We start from the raw sequence: 19,899 nt of genomic DNA, 5'->3' as shown, positions 1-19,899 counted from the left end.
TCCAGACAACAAAGGTAAAAAATGAATTTATTGACTGAAATATGTTAGCTTTGGGAAATGTATATAGCAAATGTCTTTGTATTGTGTTCAAAAGAAAAGGAAATTTCTGGTTTTATTTCTCCAGTGTTGAAGTACTTGACCCTTGCTCTGGCTGGTGGGGATCCCCAAACAATGCCAGCAGAGGACCTCCTCTAGAGACGGCCAGAACTCCCTTCCACCAAGCGCAGCAGTCACTGGCAGCATCCATGAGCCACTGAGGTGCCAGCATCTGTGACTCAGGGACACTACTGCTGCCTGCCAAGCTTGGCAAAAGGGACCCCCGGCCACCTGCAGAGGAAATCCTCAGCTGACATAGCTTGGGGGTCCTCATCAGCTGGAATATTTATATTTTATATTTTACATTAGTGGCTCTGGCAGAGACCCATTTACAAAGTATGTATTCTTCCCAATTAATATTTCCAAATTAATAAAGTGTCTTTGCTTATTTGTAAATGGTTCTTGCCCAGAGCCTTTAATTCAGTAGCATAATTAAATGAAAAAACTACTTCTGAAGTTTTATAGGGACAGACGGGGACTGGTTTGATTCCAGTGGGGATGGGTTTGATTTCTGTCCCTGTGCAATTCTCTAATTTGTACCCAGTTAATATAAGCCACTGTATCTGAATGCTGTAGCAGGTCTGATGTGGAGTATTTTGTATATATTCTAGCACAAGAAAATGACAAACTGATCTGAATTGTTTTTAGTGACCCAAACAATGAGCACGGGCTCATCCACATAATGTGGAAGAACCTGGAAATAAACTTTTCTTAAGTTCTTCAAAATTAAAAGTGTTTTTTCTTCTTAAAATCTAATCGTGCATGTACTATTCCAGCTCCTCCCCCTCCAACTGATCAGTTTGGTTGGCCAACAGTGAGAGGTGGAATTTCAAATCATAGTACTAGCATTATGTGTGTTAGGCTGCTTGAGGATGACTGCTAATACACTGCCTTTTTTTCTGAGTACAGTACCTCAAATTAAAGAATTTTGAGGAAGAAGTCAGAGCACATCGTGATCTGGATGGATTCCTGGCAAGAGCCATCATAATACTAGATGAAACAGCGACTTCTCTGGATGACGTTCTGCGGGAGATGCTAAAGCGTTTTGCCGAAGATTCAGATAATGCAGAACCAACCTGCAACTTTGAGAAAATCATGAGCACTTTATTTACTGATTCAGGGATGCCCAGAGAAGGGAATGGTAATCCACAACTGAATTAAGGCTTATAACCAAATACTTTCTAAGGTTTCTCTAGTCACTCAAGGAAAGGGTGAAATAGGAGTACTATAGGTTTTTTCCAGTTTGGTGTTGATTAGGAGCACAGTCCTTCATCATTCTAGTCTTTTGTTAAACTCTCTTTCCTACTCTGCTTTTTTTTGTGTGTGACTTTTGTCAGAAATAAATAAGGGAAATCTTTAAGAGCATTTCTATAAAGTGGCACCTAATTGTAGGCACGATAATGGGGTATAGTAACACTAATTCTATAATGGCATTAAGGTGTACTTAACCCCGTTACAGAATAATAGCGCAAAGCTGCTTTAGCGCCCTAAAACTTAAAAGTGGCAGCTTTCGCCTATTCAATTGAAGGAATAAGCTGGCATGCGTAAGTGCACCAAGCAATACAGTCATCCGATACTATTCTGTAAGGTAAGTGCATTGCTAGTCGGAACGCCCATGACATGCCCACACTCCACCCACCAATACAGCCCATTTGCTGTTATATTGCTATTATATACCATGGCCCCAATTCTATATAGGTTGCCTAAAAAATTGGCAACTAGTGTAGTGCTAAGCACGATTGTATAAAAATTTAGACAGACTTTATAGAATCACACTCTAGTGTCCCAACTTTTAGCCGCACCATATTTATGCCAAGGTTTCATGGACTAAATACTTGTGCCTAAGTCAAAAACAGGCTCCTAACTCAAAAAATGCTTATGACCTGCCCCCTAATTACATAAGCGCATTGAACTAGGCACCTATTTTTTATAGAATTGTATTTTTTAAGTTAGGTGCCTAACTTTCAATTAAATCCAGTTAACAACAATTATGAAGTATTAATTACCAGTTGTCAGCACTAATTAAGCCTATTAATTTAGGCGCACTGATGTAGACGCCTAATTTTAGGCGGCATTATAGAATTTGGGGGTATGCAGATAACACGCCAATTTTATTGAATAATGCTAGTACATTTTTTCGGCCCACTTTGAGGCTTTATACATACGCCAGTTTCAAAAAATTAAAATCCGCATTAGTTCCATTAAATAAATCATAAAAAGTTGTATAAGATTGCCAAGTTTCATTTGTTTATTTTCAATGGCCAAGGAAATATTTTGACTCGGTTGCAAAAATTGTGGAGGGATACTGTACATGGTCGTGATATGGTGTCAAACAAAGAGCTTTATCTCCACAAGTATTCCACTGGCGGATCTTAAACTTTTCCAGAGTTCGTTTGGATCATGTAGGATTCAGCATACAAAGTTTCATCAAAATCCATGATGATGAGGAGGGGCACTTTTCTAAAATTAGACCACTTGACATGGAATGACCCGATTGGTAGACTTTTTATATGTCAACCTTAGGTCTGTTACTCTGACATTATGGAAGATGAGCAGTGCTTAGTTGCTTCATTAGGACTGCCACTTCCAATGCATGACATTAGTGGAAGCCATAAAATTTTCCACAATATGCTTGCCTCCAAATGGAGACATTTTTTGTCTGATTTTCTAACATATTCTGTTATCTGCTTCATCTTCACAAAACTGAATATCAGATGTTCTCTATTTGAGTACATCTCAGTATTTCCTCAGCCTATCATCTCATGATAGGTCAAGCTCTTGCTTCCCAGTTTTCTATTGTATCTAAATTTATGAGAGACCATCTTCATTTAAAACCACCAATACAGAAGCTTCCCACAGTGGGACTTGAATGTAGTCTATTAATCTCTACACAAGTGCTGAAAAGACTAATATTGGAAAATACTTTTTCTAGTAGATTAGAAGAATGTCACTTTTGATCTTATACCCAGTTACATCATCATACAGTAGTTTTACATGATTATCCTGTATTCCTGTCAAAGATGATGATTCTTTTTCTTTATTGAAGAAATAGTTCTACTTATCTTCTATACTAAACCACATAAACACCAACATGAAAAAACCCTCCATACTCTGGACGGTAAGTGGGCTCTTATATTTAGAAGAAGAAAGTCCAGTAGATGGTCTACATAGTTTTTCATTTCCTTTGATCCCAACAGACTTTGTACGCCTGAGGCAAAGCATACACTAATATTCTCTATTTATCTTACTGGTATTCTTCTATTCAATGCAGTCAAACCTCATCAGATCAGAGTCATTAATGTTAACTGTAGATGTTTTAGAAACTGTTTTCTTAAATGGCATCTGCAAGGCAGCTACTTTGGCCTTGCTTCATATCTTCTTTTCACACTACTGTCTGGACTACTTTTCAGTCAGCAACAGTGCATTCAGACAAGCAGAACAAAGAAATCTGTCTTGTGATGTATTCAACTTATGTCATCCTGGGTTACACCTTAACCCTGAGAAATTTACTTGGAAAAATGAAGTAATCCACTTATGTGCCTGATTCAAACCTGATTGTGGACAGTGAAAGCAAAGTTGCTTACCTGCAACGTGTGGTCTCTGTAAACAGAAATATTAATCAGGCTTACAATCCTACCTACCCTTCTAAGAGTGAATCGTGAGCTTTAAACTAAATGCACTGCATATGGATGAGGCTATGCATGCTAAGAAACGTACACTGGTTATCTGTTCTGTCCTGGCACCAGCGGATGATGCCACCCACTTGTGTGCCTGATTAATCTTCCTGTTCACAGCACTTGTCACAAGTAAGTAACTTTGCTTTTCATGAAACTGGGATGGCATACATTTTTTAAAGTCAAGTAAACTCTTAAATTGTTTTGATATCTTTTTACTAAATTTGTTTTCCAGTTCACCTCCTATCAGATACAATTCAGGGGGTCACAGCAACTGCTATGGGAGTGCAATATCAGCAGTCTTGGCTCTGTATCATGTAAGTGAAACCTCCTAAAACTTTCTGTATTTTAAACATTTCAAGAGAAATTTAAAAGTACTTTACATAAGTGACATTTATATCGATAAATAGCTAACTTTGTGAAAAGAAACTGACAATAAGAAAGCCTTTAGTGTATGTAAACTGTCCTTTACTTATGTATTCCAGCTAACATTAGACACTTAGATATTTTCTATTCACTAATGCTAGAGTTCCACATTTACTATAGCGCACAATATTCACTCAATTTGATGTACAGCGCTGCGTGCGTTTGGTAGCGCTATAGAAATAATAAATAGTAGTAGTAGTTATCCAGTAAGGTAATTGATATTGAAACTTGTAATCCAATTTATAGACTTTATAAGCAAACCAAAGGACCATCTCCCCTAATAGAACAACACTACATTATTTTTTTGGCGAGCTAGTTTGTCAAGTGCCTAGACTCATTTTATTCATAATGTCCCATATTCTATAAACAGCGCGCTAAGTTAGGCACTGGTAAGCATTTACCTGCGCCTAACTTAAGTTGCAACACTTTAAAAAAAAAAAAAGCATTATACCTACGGAGGCGCTTTACGATGCCTAATTCCACTGTAGGCGTGGCTAATGCCAGAATTGGTGTTAGGCAACTATCAGATGCAATGTAGTCTGAATGGCTCCAGATACCTCTATCAGCCATCCAACATCTTATGGAGTCACTCCCATGGCATCTAGCAGCCGGCCATGCTGCCAGATGCAGTTAATCTAGATATTAGCAGGCGGTCATAATAATGTGATTTGAACATGTATGTAATCCTGTGGGATAGTGGGAGCTGGTGTGCTTTTTTTCTTTTTAGTAGTGGCATAATGTGATCAAATATTTTTGCTTTGTGAATCAGATGAATGGCAGTGTTTTAGATCGATTGTAAGTTCTTTAAATCTTTCTGTTGTATTCCAATATATAATGTATTACAGTAATCGATTTGTTGAATTATCAAGGAGTGGATCAGAATGTTTAATGCAGACGGGAAAGTAATAAACATTCTTTTCACTCCTAAAAGTGCTGTTATAAAATCACATGGACAAATATACATGTATAATTATAAGCATGTAAATATTCCTGAGAAAATCCAAAAGTGCACATGTCGATACACTTTCAGCCACAAACCTGGTCCCAGGAATACCTCCTTGATATGCATATACAATTACACACACATTAATTGTATGTGTATAATTGTATATGTGTATGTAGTAAGCAAGTTTCAAAAACTTGGCTGGCCCGGACCTTCTCTCTGATGTCAGAATTGACATCGGGGGGGAGGGGGAGGAAGGCTTGTGGGCCAGCGGCATGTAACCGTTGCACGCGCTTGGCCCTTCCTTGCCCGGAGATGCGGTGGCAGGGAATGATTGAATGGAGATGTTGGTTGGCAGCCGGGGAGGGGGCAGGAAGGCTTCTGCATGGATTGGCTTCGGGGAGAAGAGGAAGGGGGACAAAGGCTGGAAGGCAGTGAGGGGGAGGGGGCACAAACTTGGGGATATAGAAGGAAGGGAGGGGGCATGGACAGACATAAGGAAGGGAAGAAGGGGGCACTAACTTGGGACATAGGAGGGAGGGAATAGAGAGAGACAGTTGTTGGGCCTGAGTGTGTAAATAAGAGGGAAAGAGATAGAGATAGTGCACATGGGGAAAGGAAGAGGAAAATTAGGCATAGAGAGAAAGAGGAGTGAGGTAGAGATGCATGGGGAATAGAAGGTTGGATATGGTGGTGGAGAGGGAATAGAGGGATAGATTGAAGGGGATGCAAGGGGGAGGAATGTTGGGCATAGTAATGGAGGAAGATATGTCGCATAGTGTTAGAGAGGGATGATAAAAGGAGAAATGAGCATGAGGCTAGTGGGCAGTGGTGAAAAATGCTGCACATGATCTGGGGGATGAGAGAGGAAGAAAAGTTGGACTCCTGGAGGGACAGAGAGAGATGTTGGTTGGGGAAGGGAATGAGCTCCAGAGGAGAGGAAGTGAGCAGGAGGCAGAAAGAAAGAAATGTTGGATGCACAGTCAGAAGGAAATGATTTTATTTTCAATTTAGTGATGAAAATGTGTTAGTTTTGAGAATTTATATCTGCTGTCTATATTTTGCACTACATTGGTCTATTTTTCTGTAGTTGTTACTGAGGTGACATTGCCTATTTTAAAGTCGTCTGCCTTTATCTCTTTGAAAAACCCCTGAATATAAATGAGAATTAACAGTTTTCTGTTACTGTATAGTGTGCTTTGTGTGTTTTTAAAATTTGTATTTTTGGTAGATAATTTTGACTTGGTCATTTTAAAAGTAACTCACAAGCCAAAAAAGTGCAGTAAGAGCCTGCAGTAAGTGCTCTAATGCTCATAGGAATTCTATGTGCATCGAAGCATTTACCGCACTGGCTCACGCTAAAAACCTCTAGCGCAGCTTGATAAAAGGGGCCATAATTTGGAATTACCCCCATGTCAGTTTAAGGTTAGTCATCTCACAATTAAACTGTGTAATTTGTTGCTGAAGGGTGTAATCAATGCTAATAGTTTAAAAAATATATATTTGTATGTAGAGTAGATCCATTGACCATTATTAGGTAGACTGTAGAATTGCTTCCTCTTCTAGGATGGAGCATATCTCATTAATATAGGCTGGGCACTTCTGAATGACCCAAGTTTGCTGAAATTGGGTACAAAACGTTGGAATCGATAAACCTTTGGTACATAGATTCTTATACAATTATGTTTGAAAAATTGCATTAGCGCTGATGGGTAACACATTACCTGCTGTTTTTAAATATGCCTTTTATTACATAGGCCCCTTTGAGTATTATTTCTAAAGTCCTCAAATCTAATGCTCTAGGGTACTGTTGAAACAAGTCATTATTAGTACTTTACCGCATCACTTTATTACTCAAAGTATAGGATAATAGCCAGTAAGCTGGTAAACTCACTACTCAGTGGGACTTTTTGTACTATTTTTTTTTCCTGGATGTCTTCCTTGGTAGCATCTTAATCAACATTTCATAATTGCCATGTGGAATGTGATGATGACTGTGCGTGTACAGTAATTGGTTTGTTTGTTTTTTTATTACCAAACTGGAAAACTGTCATTCTGGCAGAATGTATGCCATCTATGTTTACAGGATTCATGCTAGGTTTGCATTTCATATTCTTATTGTACATTCATTCAAAACAAAAAACTGTCATTCTGGCAGAATGTATGCCATCTATGTTTACAGGATTCATGCTAGGTTTGCATTTCATATTCTTATTGTACATTCATTCAAAACAAAACAGTAAATGCTCGTGGTACTGTTCAAGTCTAAACACACAAAAATAAACAAAGGGGCAAATAAAGTAGTCTCTCACAACCTTTTGTTGTGGCATGCCCAGTACCGAATTCACTTTATGGCACCCCTCCACCTTCCCTCTTCTTCCCCTACTCATCCCATAGAATTATCTCTTCCCTCCTCCCCTCACCCCCACCCCCCACACAAACACACACCTTCTTCCTTTAAGCATTATAGATGTCATGAGGGGGAGTCAGCACGCAGTGCATCTTACCTGCTGTTTGGTTCTGACTTTAAAAGGAAACCAGCAGAGGAAGTGGCAGCAACAAGTAAAGAGCACTGCTTGCTGACTCCTAATGCAGGAGGCCACGGAGAAGGGACTGGCATGACATCTTCGTCCCCTCTCTGAATGATTCTTTGAGGAGAAGAATGTATATTAGATATGAGTATGAAGTTTGTATCCTCTATAATAAAACCTTAAGCTTGCATGCGCGCTTACTATTTTGTGATCCCTGCCGCCGTGGTTTCTGACTCTATGGCCGTGTTCGATTTGTGGCGTGCGGTGCGTGCGCACGTTTGGAGGTAACACCGGAGAGAGAAGGAGGCAGCGGTGACCGAGCTATGGAGCTAGGGGAGGGAAGGCCACAACCACTGCTGCTCCCTGGTCGCACGGTCTTCTCTGCCTCCACTCTACCCTCTGGGTCAGAGCACCGTTGCAACTCGCAGGAGCTGCGCTCTCTGCCTGCCCAGTTCATTGGGCGGGTTGAGGTTGAGGATCTGTTTATTCGCTGCCATGGTGTTGGAGGCTGGTGGCGTTGCCGCAGAGAGGGGGTGGGGGGAGGGGGAGGACAAAAGAAGGGGAGCGGGGCGCAGGCGGGGAACAGGAGGAAGGGAAAGAGCCAGAAAGACAGACACACAGACAGCGGCCAACGAGAGAGAGAGAAAAAGACAAAGACACACAGACAGCGGCCAAGGGGAGAGAGAATCAGAAAGACAGACAGATACACAGACAGCGGCCAAGGAGAGAGAGAGACAGATAGACAGCTCCAAGGAGAGAAAGAGACAGAAAGACAGACAGACAGATACACAGACAGCGGCCAAGGAGAGAAAGAGACAGAAAGACAGACAGATACACAGACAGCGGCCAAGGAGAGAGAAAGAGAGAGAGAGAGAGACAGAAGGACACACAGACCAAGGAGAGAGAGAGAGACACACAGAAAGACAGACATACACAGAGAGCGACAGAGGGAGACAGAAGAACAGACAGACAGTGGCCAAAGACAGAGAGAGAGACAGAAAAAGACAGACAGACACATCTGTTCTAGCACCTGTTAATGTAACGGGCATCAATGCTCTCCCCAGAAATTTTTTTCAGCCGGGTGGCATGAAAAAGTAGCCGGGCGGGACGGGGAAATTTGGTTGTTAGAATAGGGTCATTAAATCCAGTGGCGTACCTAGTATATTTGACAGCCAGTGCTAATCATTTTTAACAACCCTCTCCTCTATATAAAAAAGTTATTTTTAGTAATAATCTGAGTCGCACAACAAGGGTACACCTAGGACAAGGCAGCAACTTAAACACTGCAGTGAGCACTAGAACACCAACACACGCACAGTAAGACTAAACAAACCAGATCCTGCAAAATCAATTGATCCTGTACAGTTGATGCTAACAGAAAACCATGTCCTTTTCATACACACAGAACACAGATACACCCTCGCCCAATATGGAATAATCACAAACTAAAAATAAAAATATGTAGACAAAAGTTAAACTGAACCACCAAGAAACCAGACTCTGCATACAATGCAACATCACAGAAACAGTGACACTTGTCCCCTAATACTATGCAAAATATAAAAACAGTAAATGTAAATTTGAAAAAAATTGATACATAACAATCACCACTTTACAAATGAACAAATAAAAATAAAACATAAATTGAAGATATGAATATACCATTTTATTGGGCTAATCAATTTTTCAATTAACTTTCAGAGGCCATAACCGCCTCCTTCAGGTCAATATAGTATACTGCTGTTGCATTATACTGTCCTGACCTGAGAAAGGGGGTTTTGGTCTCTAAAAGTTAGTAAAAAATGTATTAAAATAAGTCTAGTAAAGATTACCTTATTTTCTGTTTCTAAAAGTTTTATCAATACAACTACACTAGTATTTTATTCTAAAGCAACAAAAAATCTTTTTTCTATCTTTTGTCGTTTCTGCTTTAATCATCTTGTCTTCACTCTCTTCTTTCTAGCCAGCATCTGTCCTCTCTCTGTCTTCCATGCAGCATCAGCCCTTTCCATCCACTGTCCGCCCTCTCCCTGTTCCATATGGCATCTTCCCTCTTTCTATGCTCCATCCATAAACTGCCGTCTCTCCTTTTGTACATGATTGATTTCAGCTCTGCCACCTCTCCATTTTTCTCTCTGTCAAAATAAGCTAGATATTAAACAAAGTCGGAGATAGAGGGGAGCCCTGCAGCACCCCACAAGTGTTGTCCCAGCTATAAGATAAGCTATCATCCTTGAACACCCGGTAGGATCTTTTGCCCAGGAAACCTTGGAACCAGTTTAAAACATTTCCTGCAATACCAATGGATTCCAGACAATCCAGTAAGATGGTATGATCCACCAGGTCGAAGGCACAGCTTAGGTCCAACTGCAAAATCATAGCGCTTGTGCCTTGACTAAAGAGGGAATGTAAATAATTTAATAGTAAGGCCGTAACTGTTTCTGTGCTGAAGCCAGACCTAAAGCCTGATTGGTTATTATGCAAGATATTAAACTTATCTAAATAAGTAGTCAGTTCTGCATTTACCATCCCCCTCCATTAACTTAGTGATCAGCGGAATACTCGCAATGGGTCTAAAATTAGATATATTATTTGATGATTCCTTAATGTTCTTTTTGATAGGTGTTATCACAATTTGACCCTGTTGCTCTGGGGAAATGCCCTATGGATAGTTGGAAATTGACCCAAACTAGCAGGTTGGCTTTGAAATTAATCTGGGCTACCTTCATAACATTTGGAGGACAGCTATCCAATCTGCATTATTGTACATATTTATTTCTTCCCTTTCTTTCTACAGTCTCCCATCTCACTGCTTCCTTTCCTTGCAGTCTTTTATGCCCATAGCCTCTCCTTTCATTGCCTTTTGTTCGTCAGAGCACTGTTTCGTCGTCTTTCTCGCCACAGTAGTGTAGCTGCTCATGCTCATATTTGGGCACATCAGTAATCATTCTAAGCATTTCTGTTGTTTTTGCTGGTAAATATGTTAAATCTAACAGTTTCCGGTTTGGAAACTTTTGTATTGCTTTTTAGTGCAGGAGTTTCAAAAATGGGAAAGAGTGAGTCTTAGCAACTTTACTAGATAGGGAATACTGCTCAGCCTTCTAATTTCTATTCTTCCTTCTATATTCTCTTGTACATGTAATGTACAATGCTACATATGTCTTGACAGCATTGTAAAACTTATAAGTAGTAGTAAACCCCAGCAGTGGCTCATTTATGGGGCATTCTAATCGCAAATCTTCTTTTTCCCAATCTGTTAGTAGTTTTGCGTCTTCTCCCCTCTTTTCCCACCTCAGGTTCTCCTTGTGCTATATTACCGTACATCCATCATGACCAAACAGTTGTCACACATGCCTGCCAGTAGCTCTTGAAGGCAGGAGTATGGTGCATAGAAACATGACGGCAGATAAAGGCCAAATGGCCCATCTAGTCTGCCCATCTCAGGCGCAAGAGGTTGACCAAGCCAGTCAACTTGTTTCTGTGTGCCACACTCACTGCAAGCATGGTTTGACTGAGTTTTTACTTGTTGCCAGGAGATTGGAGCACAGTGCATGAGGCTGAGGTCCATTTACTACTGGCGGAGAAAATAGGAGGTGAGTAAGCCCAAAACCTGAAGAGGAGAGAAAAGAGGACAATGTGAGGGTCAGACTGAATGAGTAAAAAAGGAGAAGAGAACAAGATGAGAAATTGCTGAAGGAAAACAGAAAGATGCAAAAGAAAAGCCGGGAGGGCAAAGTGAAAGACTAAAGATGCAATTAGAAGGGAAATGTGTAAGGTAAAGGGAGTAAAGGAGGGTAGAAAAAGCCGAGGGAGGAAGATATTGGAGGGTAATATGAGAGACCTTAGTTACGGGTATCAGTGTGGCCCTCATGCTAAAATGTATGCCTACTGCTACCATATGCAAATTCATGTCTGAGACTAAGACGGTCAGTTGTGATTTAAACTGCAGCACAGCTCAAGCCTGCTTAGCTCAAACAGCAGCAAGGCTGCCAGAATCAATTTGTTTACTCTGAGATTCTCAGACAAGAGTCTGCATTTAGTAATATGTTATTCTCTGTGCTGACAGATAAGGGAGAACCTGGCTTCAGGCATAAGGAACTACTTGACAAGCAGGGGTAGGAAATGGGGGGAGGATTGTCCATATAACCAGCTCAACAGCTTGCAGTCTGTACATTTTAGAGGCAACTTTAGAAAGGCTAGGTACCATATACACATTTCAAAAACTGAGCTACACATGTAAATCTCATATACATATAAGTAGCAGTTCATGAACAGATGCAGAGATTTCAAGGATGCAAATTCTGGTTGGACCTCAAAATAGTCATGTATTCCATATTTTAAAATGGCAACATGTATTTCTACTACTATTAATTATTTCAGCAGCAGGCTAAAATTCAGAGAAGCCAGGGTTCACATCCCACTGATAGCCCTTGTGATCTTGGGCAGGTCTTTTGACCCTCTATTGATTCAGAAACAAACTTAGCTTGTAAGCCCCCTGGGAACAGAAAATAGCTACTGTACCTGAATGTTGCTTACCTTGAACGTGTGAGAAAGGCATGAACTAAATCCAAATCCCTTTCCCTTACTTATACTTTGAGTCAATATAATTGTCAGCTGACTTTTCATTTGGGTTTAAAGGAAATTGTGCATCCTTTCTGGCATGCAAAAAAAACTTGAATTGCCAAAAATTAAATTATAGGAGAACAACTCTGGCTTGCAGATTTCTAGAATCTGCCAATTGCTTGAATAAATGACACCACTTAAATTAGTAAATAGCAAAATCACTGTGTTATATCTGCAAACCCCAAGTGATGCTGTTTTATTGAACATTTTGTAACATGGCTGCTTCTGATACATGTTGCCCCAGATACATGTATTTTTTTTCAGTGCTATATGCATTTTATAAAAAGCTCCACATTTATTGGACCTAGAGGGGGAATTTATCAAAGGGCGCTAAGCACTAAGATGTCCATTATATTCCTATGGGCATCTTAGCATTTAGCGCACTAAATCATTTAGGCTCATATTCTATAAACAGTGCCTTAAGTTAGGTGCCAGTAGGCACCCTAACGGCGCCTAACTTAATTGGTAAAGCCATTTAAAAGAAAATGTAAGCATCTACTGGTGCTTAATGCTGCCTGATTTAGGGAAAATATTTTTTATTTGATTTGGCCTATTGAATTGATTTTTCAATTTGATTTGATTCACTTTTCCTGCCCAATCAGGCTTTTTTTTTTTTTTTTTTTTGCAAATGACCTGGTGGGGTTTTTTTTTGTAGCCTCTTCACTCACCCCACCCCCTTTTTGCCCTGTCCAACCCCATAATAATGCTGTGGTGTAAACAAAACAAAAAAGGCATTTCCTTTCTCTGTTAGCTCATACTCGCTGTCTTAACACCAGCTCTGGCAGGATAAATGCCATATTGTGATCACAAAACAAAAAATAAAATTATTTCATGTCTGGTCATTTTATTATTCAAATCATGTTGTTCCCAGGCTTTTGTTTCTGTTCTTGCCAGGGTTTCCTGCCCATTTGACGTTTTCTTCTTTCTCTGTGCTCACCATCCATTTTCCATTTCTGTACCTTCCCTTCCACTGCTAAATCCAACATTTCTGTTTCTTTCCTACTATCTACCATCTATCTCTCTCTCTCCCTGCCTTGTGCCCTGGGTCAAACCTCTATTCTCCTCCTTGTAGCATTTCTCCCTTCATCCCCTCATTATCATGTGCAACATTTCTTTCTCCCCAAGCACCATCTCTCCCTACCCGCCACCCTATGTCCATCATTTATCTCTCTCTCTTCTCCATGCATATCTCCCTCACCTCCATCATATGCAGGATTTTTCCCTTTCACATCTCATCCCTTTCTACCTCTTTATTGTATCTTTCCCTTCATCTCCTCCACCCCATGTCCAACAGTTCTTTTTTTCTCCTCTACCCCACCATGTGCAGCAGCTTTCCATCCCTCCTAGCCACCTGAGTAGAAGCTTTCCATCTTTCTCTCCCATCCACCTGAGCAGAAGCTTTCCATATTTCTCTTCCATCCACCTGGGCAGAAGTTTTCCATCCCTCCCTCATATCCCCCTGTGCAGCACTTCCCAATCGATCCCCACCGTGAGATCTCAACTAAGCCTCCTAAAGCAGCAGCAGTGGCAAACAGGCTGCTATATCATCAGTGATGACTTTGGGGACGTGGCAGAGGGAAGCTTAGATTAACGGGGTTTAAAAAAGGAGTTGGATAATTTCCTTAAAAAAAGTCCATAGGCCATTATTGAGATGGCTTGGGGAAATCCACTGCTTATTCCTTGGATAAACAGCATAGAATCTGTTTTGCTACTTGAGATCCAGCTAAGTGCTTGGGACCTGGGTTGACCACTGTTGGAAACAGGATACTGGGCTTGATGGACCTTTGATCTGTCCCAGTATGGCAATTCTTATGTTCTTAAGAGCCATATTTCAGGAGACTCAGGATTCACTGAATTGGTGAGTGTAATTTTTTAAGAAAATGAATCGATTCAAATTGATTCACCAAATTGATCACCTAGAAAAATAACACCCTCATTGCATCTACGGAAGTGCCTTAGAATGCCTAAGGTCGAAATTGGCATGGTTAGGCATTCTAAGGCACCTCTGTAGACACAATTCTCTTCAAAGATAAATGCTGGAAATGTAGGCTTTTAAAACCCTGGGCTATGTTTCTGGCTCCTACCTTTTATGAAAGTCGTGATTCTGTAAAAGGCACTGTTGTATGATTGACACAATCAGTTGCCATTTTATAGGTGGCCGCTGATAAAGGACGTTATTTACAAAATTAGATCCTTAGTGACTGTTGATGAATTCCCCCCTAAATGTCTGTTTTCTAGCACAGACAATGATTACTCTTAGTATTTGCTCCCAGTTCTCAAGGGCTGCCAATGGGTCAGGTTTTCAGGATATTCCTATTGAATATGTATGGAGCAATTTGCATTCTTACTGCTTCCATTGTATATAAATTTTTCTCATAAAATTTGTTATCCCAGGACAAGCAGGCAGCCTGTTCTCAACATGTGGGTGATGTCATCCACGGAGGCCGGATGTGGACAATTTTGCAATCAGACTTGCTTGTAGAACTTTTAGAAAGTTTGCGACTGTTGCACTGCGCTTGTGCGAGTGCCTTCCCGCCCAGTGCAGGTATTGCGTCTCCTCAGTTCTCAGTTTTCCACAGAGCTGAGTCTTGTTTTCGACGCTTTGCGCTACACTGAGTTCTAAACTTCGTGCCTTCTCTCACTGCAGCTCGTGTTTTCGATGCTCTGCGCTATACTCAGTTCTAAACTTCATGCCTTCTCTCACTGCAGCTCGTGTTTTGTTATTTTTCAGGGTCGCTGTGTTTTTCTTGCACGTTTTTCATTTCTAAAAAAAAAAGACTTTAATTTTATTTGTTTCGGCAGGGCCTGCTTTGCAGCCTCCGCCGGTGGGTTTCGATTTCACTGAGGCCATCTTTCCGTCTATGTCCAGGCCAGTCAGAGGCTTCAAAAAGTGTAGCCGTTGCCAGCGTGCAATCTCCCTCACTGACCCACATAGGTGATGTATTCAGTGTTTGGGACCTGACAATCGTCCGGAGTCATGTACTTGCTGTGCTACCCTTCAACCTCAAGCCCGCAAGCGTCATCGAGTTCAGGTGAAGATCTTTGGCAGTATGGATCCCCTTGTCCCGGTCTCGACCTTGACCTCACATACAGTCAAGGCTATGGGGGTTCCGCCTTCTTCCTCAACCTCATCTTTGATCAAGCCTGCCTCGTTCGATGGGACCTTGTCCTTGAGTAAATCTGCAAAGTCTTCTCCTGATGAGACGCTTGCCTCGCTGCCTCCCTCAGGTCAGGTGCCAGCAGTAGTTATCAAGCTGCCTAAGAAGCATGTCTCCAAGTCGAAGAGTCATTCTTCCTCGGAGACTGTTGCTGCGCTAAAAGTGCCAGATCCTCCAGTCTCGGAGTCATGTTTGGAGGCTCTGATCCATACCATTTTGGATCATCAGTTGGGCAATATTCTTGCCAAACATACTCCTGCCTCGACTCTGCTTCCTGCAGTCCAGCCTGAGCACTTAGCAGTAACACCTGGAGTCGAGTTCTTGGCTGGGCCTCGAGTTGAATCTCCTCACTCTATACAAGGAGTCGAGTCCTTGGGAGTGCCTCAAGAGGATTCCACACTCTGTATGCAAGGGATCAATTCTTTACTAGTGTCTTGTCTGGAGCATAAGCACGCTATTCAAGCACGCTATTCAAGGAGCCGAGTCCTTGTCAATGCTTCGAGATGCCTTGACACCAGGAGCTCAGTCTCTTGTGGTGTCTCGATCTCCAGCCTCCAGTCCTCATTCCTCACATAAGGCATTGCCCTTCCCGAGGCAAAGGGCAAAGACTCCTTGACTTTCTTCTCAGCGAGACCTGGCTGGTTCGAGGCACAGATCCACATCAGTTGAGGCATCCATCAAGGCACAGATCCTCTTCTTGAGACATGCCTCGCCTCTCTACACCTCGAGGCTATTCAAGGCTTTCTACTACGAAGTCGAGGTTGCCACCTCCATCTGCTTCTCCTGCGAGGGATTCTCCCAGTTGTGAGTCGCAGTGCGCTTTTATCAGGTGTGTTGGTTGAGTTGGGGGGAGTACTGTATTTGTGTTCAAGTCTTATTTCTTCCAAGCCAAGACAAAAGCTTTCCACCTGAACTATAAGATCTTGTTTCTAGGTTTGCAGCTTCACCCTATGTCATTGGAAGTGTGCTCTTGTCCTGGGTTTTTTCTCTGAGATAAAGACCAGCATGGTTTTTATCCAATCTGAGCGATAATCAGGGTTGTAATTGTTGTTCCCTTTCCCCACCCCCGCTTTTATGTCTAGAATCCTAGTTCTTGATATTTGAAGATTAGAGCTACGATTCACTGTATGCAGTGGGGCAAAATCAGCCAGGCCCGCTTCTTCCCGCTACCCAGACAGGAGTGGAAAGGGATACGAGCGAGAGGCAGAAGCTGCCTGTCAGGGAATCCACTGAGTCTCTTGCAGAACTGTCTCTTCATCATGAGATTTTGGCTTGGGACTTTTTCTGTTCGGCGCTGTGGCTTTTTCCTTCGCCATAAGATGGGTCTGGTGCTCCGAAAACCCTGCTGGAGGATGGCTCAGAGGGAGCACCGCAGGCGTGAGAGACGCACGTTGTGCATAGTTTACTTGTTGAGAAAAGCCGTCTAAAAACACACTCACTTTGGCATTCTTTGATTTGCTTTATGCCATGACCCACCCCCGACGGAGGGCAGTTTTAGAAAAATTTATACCTTTCTTAAAACCCCCCCCCCCCCCCCAAAAAAAAAAAAAAAACCAACAACCCAAAAACAACAACAGGGTGTAGAGCTTGGCAGGGAGTGAGGGGGACTGGGTGCAGATCCTGGTTTATATTAGTACACAATTTAGATCAAAATGTTTTTTTATTGTTTTCATCCTCTAAATCTAGAGTGCGTCTTATGGAGCGAAAAATGCGATAAGTGACTTTTCCAGGGTCACAAAGAGCAGTGCAGGATTTGAACCTCCAACCTCAGGGTGCTGAGGCTGTAGCTTTAACCATTGCACCAGCTCAGATTTATCAGCATACAGTCCTGTGTGCTATTTTTGTGAGAGCTAGATTTGGGATGATGGCTTCCAATGGGTTTTAAATATACTTATGAATACAGATATAGTGCTACTGTTTTTTTTTTACAGGTGGAATAAAGATAAAATTCTGTAAGAAGTTAATCATATTTGTTATTTACTAAATGAAACTGACATAAATACATAGCATCATACACAATTTGTGTTGTATTTCTGCCATTAAAGACTGATTACACTTTGGGAGGAGGTAGTATCTGGTTAGCTTGGAGGGATAATAAGATTGTGAAATGTAAAATATTTTGTATTCTACTACTACTACTATTAATGATTTCTAGAATGCTACCAGATGTACACAGCACTTACAGAGTCACAGAGGAGACAGTCCCTGCTCAAATGAGCTTACAATCTAAACAATCAAGACTGACAAAAGTGATGCCAGGTTATGGGTTACAGTTAGAGGGGATGGTTAAGCTGCTGACTAGGTATTCAATTCTAAATTATTTTTATTGTTGCTACAAGCATGTGTAAGTAGTACATACAGTGGTGGTGTAGATTTAGAGGCCAACCAAATTTTGGTTTGGATTCAGCACTGAAATCCAGGTTTGGTTTTTGGACAAATATGTATGTGCATTTTTGGCTGAAACTCCAAACTCCCACCACACATGCTGGTTGTCACAAAATGACTGCCAGGACTATTTGTGGCAGTCTCGGCAGCCATTGCATCAGAGCAGTGGCATGAAGCAAGAACAAGTGGGGTTCATTTCTGCCTCTTAAGAGGCTTCTAGACCATCAGGACTTCTTAAGGTAAGCTCTGAGAAGGCCTGGCCAGGTGGGATGGAGGATGGAGAGCGATTCCAGGGAGGGTGGAGGGAGAGGGGCACACCATGAGGGGAGGCTTAGGAGGGGGCTTTTTTGTTCAGGTTTGATGGAGGGAATGGAAGGTACAGCTTTGTTTCCGTTTCTACTGAAACTGACCAAATTTGGTTTGCCTCTTTGCGGATGATACCAATATCTGCAATAGGATAGACACCCCTGATGGTGTGGATAACAAGAGGAAGGATCTAGTGAAGTGTGAAGAATGGTCTCGAATTTGGCAGCTAAGATTTAATGCTAAGAAATGCAAGGTCAAGTATTTGGGCTGCAAAATCCCAAAAGAACAATAAGTTTATGGGGTGAAGAACTTTTACACACGAGAGGAGCAGAACTTGGGTGTGATCGTATGTGTTGATCTTAAAGTAACCAAACAGGTAGAAAAGGTGATGGCAAAAGCCAGAATGATGCTTGAGTGCAAAGGGAAAGGAAATGCCAGCAGGAAAAAGAGGTGGTAGTGCTTCTGTGTAAGTCTTTAGTGAGACCCCATTTAGAGTACTGTGTAGAATTCTGAAGACTGCAATTTTAAAAAGATATAAACAGTATGGAATCGGTCTATAGGGCAGCTATTAAAATGGTCAGTAGGTTTTATCATAAAGCTTATGGGACAAACTTAACAATCTCAATATGTATTTAGAAGATAAGTGGAAAGGGAGAGCTATGATAGACATTTAAATACCTCCATGGCATAAATGTATAGGAGGCAAGCCTTTTCAATTGAAAGGCCACTCTGGAATGAGGAGGTATAGTATGAAGATGAAATGATATAGACTCAGGACTAATCTTTATAGAAAGGCTTCCTGTTGAAGGAGGTAGAGACAAATACTGTATCTGAATTCAAGAAAGCACCATCATCCATCATTTTCTATGTTTCTGCAAGACTGCAGGTGGGACTTCTCTACAATGTCCCTGTAGATTTCCTCTATATACCTCTGTGTTTGCCTCAGCTCCTTCAAGTCTGCAACTCTAGCCTCAAGGGTACAGAGAGCTTGGACCTCTTTGTAGCAAACACACATGTATAACTTCTCACCAAATGAAAGATAATCATACATGTGACATTCAGTGCAAAAAACTTGATAGTAGCCCTTGTGCTGCTGGACTACTGTCTGCATCTTATTTTTCAGCTGATAATTAAACTCTATAAGGTACTAGGAATATTAGACTAGTATAGAGAGCTTTAAGATTATATTGTATGCTTTATTTAGTGTTTGTTTCTTGTTGCTAGCTGCCATCGGCTCATGCTCAAGTCCTAGCAACTTGATGAATTGGTGGATCTAAAAAAAATCGGTTTTGTGTTAGCATGTAACAAAATGTAATAAAAATATGTAATAAACAGTGCTAGGGGTGGGCAGGAATGAAGAGCATAAGAATTGCAGCTGCTGGATCAGACCAGTGTTCCATTGTGCCCAGCAGTCCGCTCATGCGACGACCCTTAGGTCAAAGATAAGTGCCCTGACAGACTAGCCTTACCTGCATACGTTCTGGTTCAGCAGGAACTTGTCTAACTTTGTCTTGAATCCCTGGAGGGTGTTTTATAACAGCCTCCGGAAGGGCGTTCAGTTTTCTACCACTCTCTGGGTGAAGAAGAACTTCCATACGTTTGTACGGAATCTATCCCCTTTTAACTTTAGAGAGTGCCCTCTCGTTCTCTCTACCTTGGAGAGGATGAACAACCTGTCTTTATCCAAGTAAACCTCATTTGCCTTGTCGCAGCCCATTTCTCGAGCGTGTTTGTCACGTTGCAGGTATTTGCAATCC

The 19,899-nt window shown here is 41.5% G+C and overlaps 1 protein-coding gene across 1 annotated transcript in view; it reads left to right on the top strand.

The window, feature by feature from the left end:
• The window catches only part of SLC4A11 (solute carrier family 4 member 11), a 294,972-nt gene that overhangs the window by 173,826 nt on the left and 101,247 nt on the right, over positions 1-19,899 (top strand). Inside the window, exons 5-6 of the mRNA XM_033953141.1 lie at positions 1,006-1,237; positions 4,006-4,087. Coding sequence (XP_033809032.1) covers positions 1,006-1,237; positions 4,006-4,087 — 314 coding nt within the window. The remainder of the gene's footprint in view (positions 1-1,005; positions 1,238-4,005; positions 4,088-19,899) is intronic.

This window comes from Geotrypetes seraphini, chromosome 1 (genome assembly GCF_902459505.1).
Source record: "Geotrypetes seraphini chromosome 1, aGeoSer1.1, whole genome shotgun sequence".
Taxonomy (NCBI): domain Eukaryota; kingdom Metazoa; phylum Chordata; class Amphibia; order Gymnophiona; family Dermophiidae; genus Geotrypetes; species Geotrypetes seraphini.
Note: the sequence above shows the minus strand (reverse complement) of the source record. Positions and strands in the feature narration are given on the sequence as shown.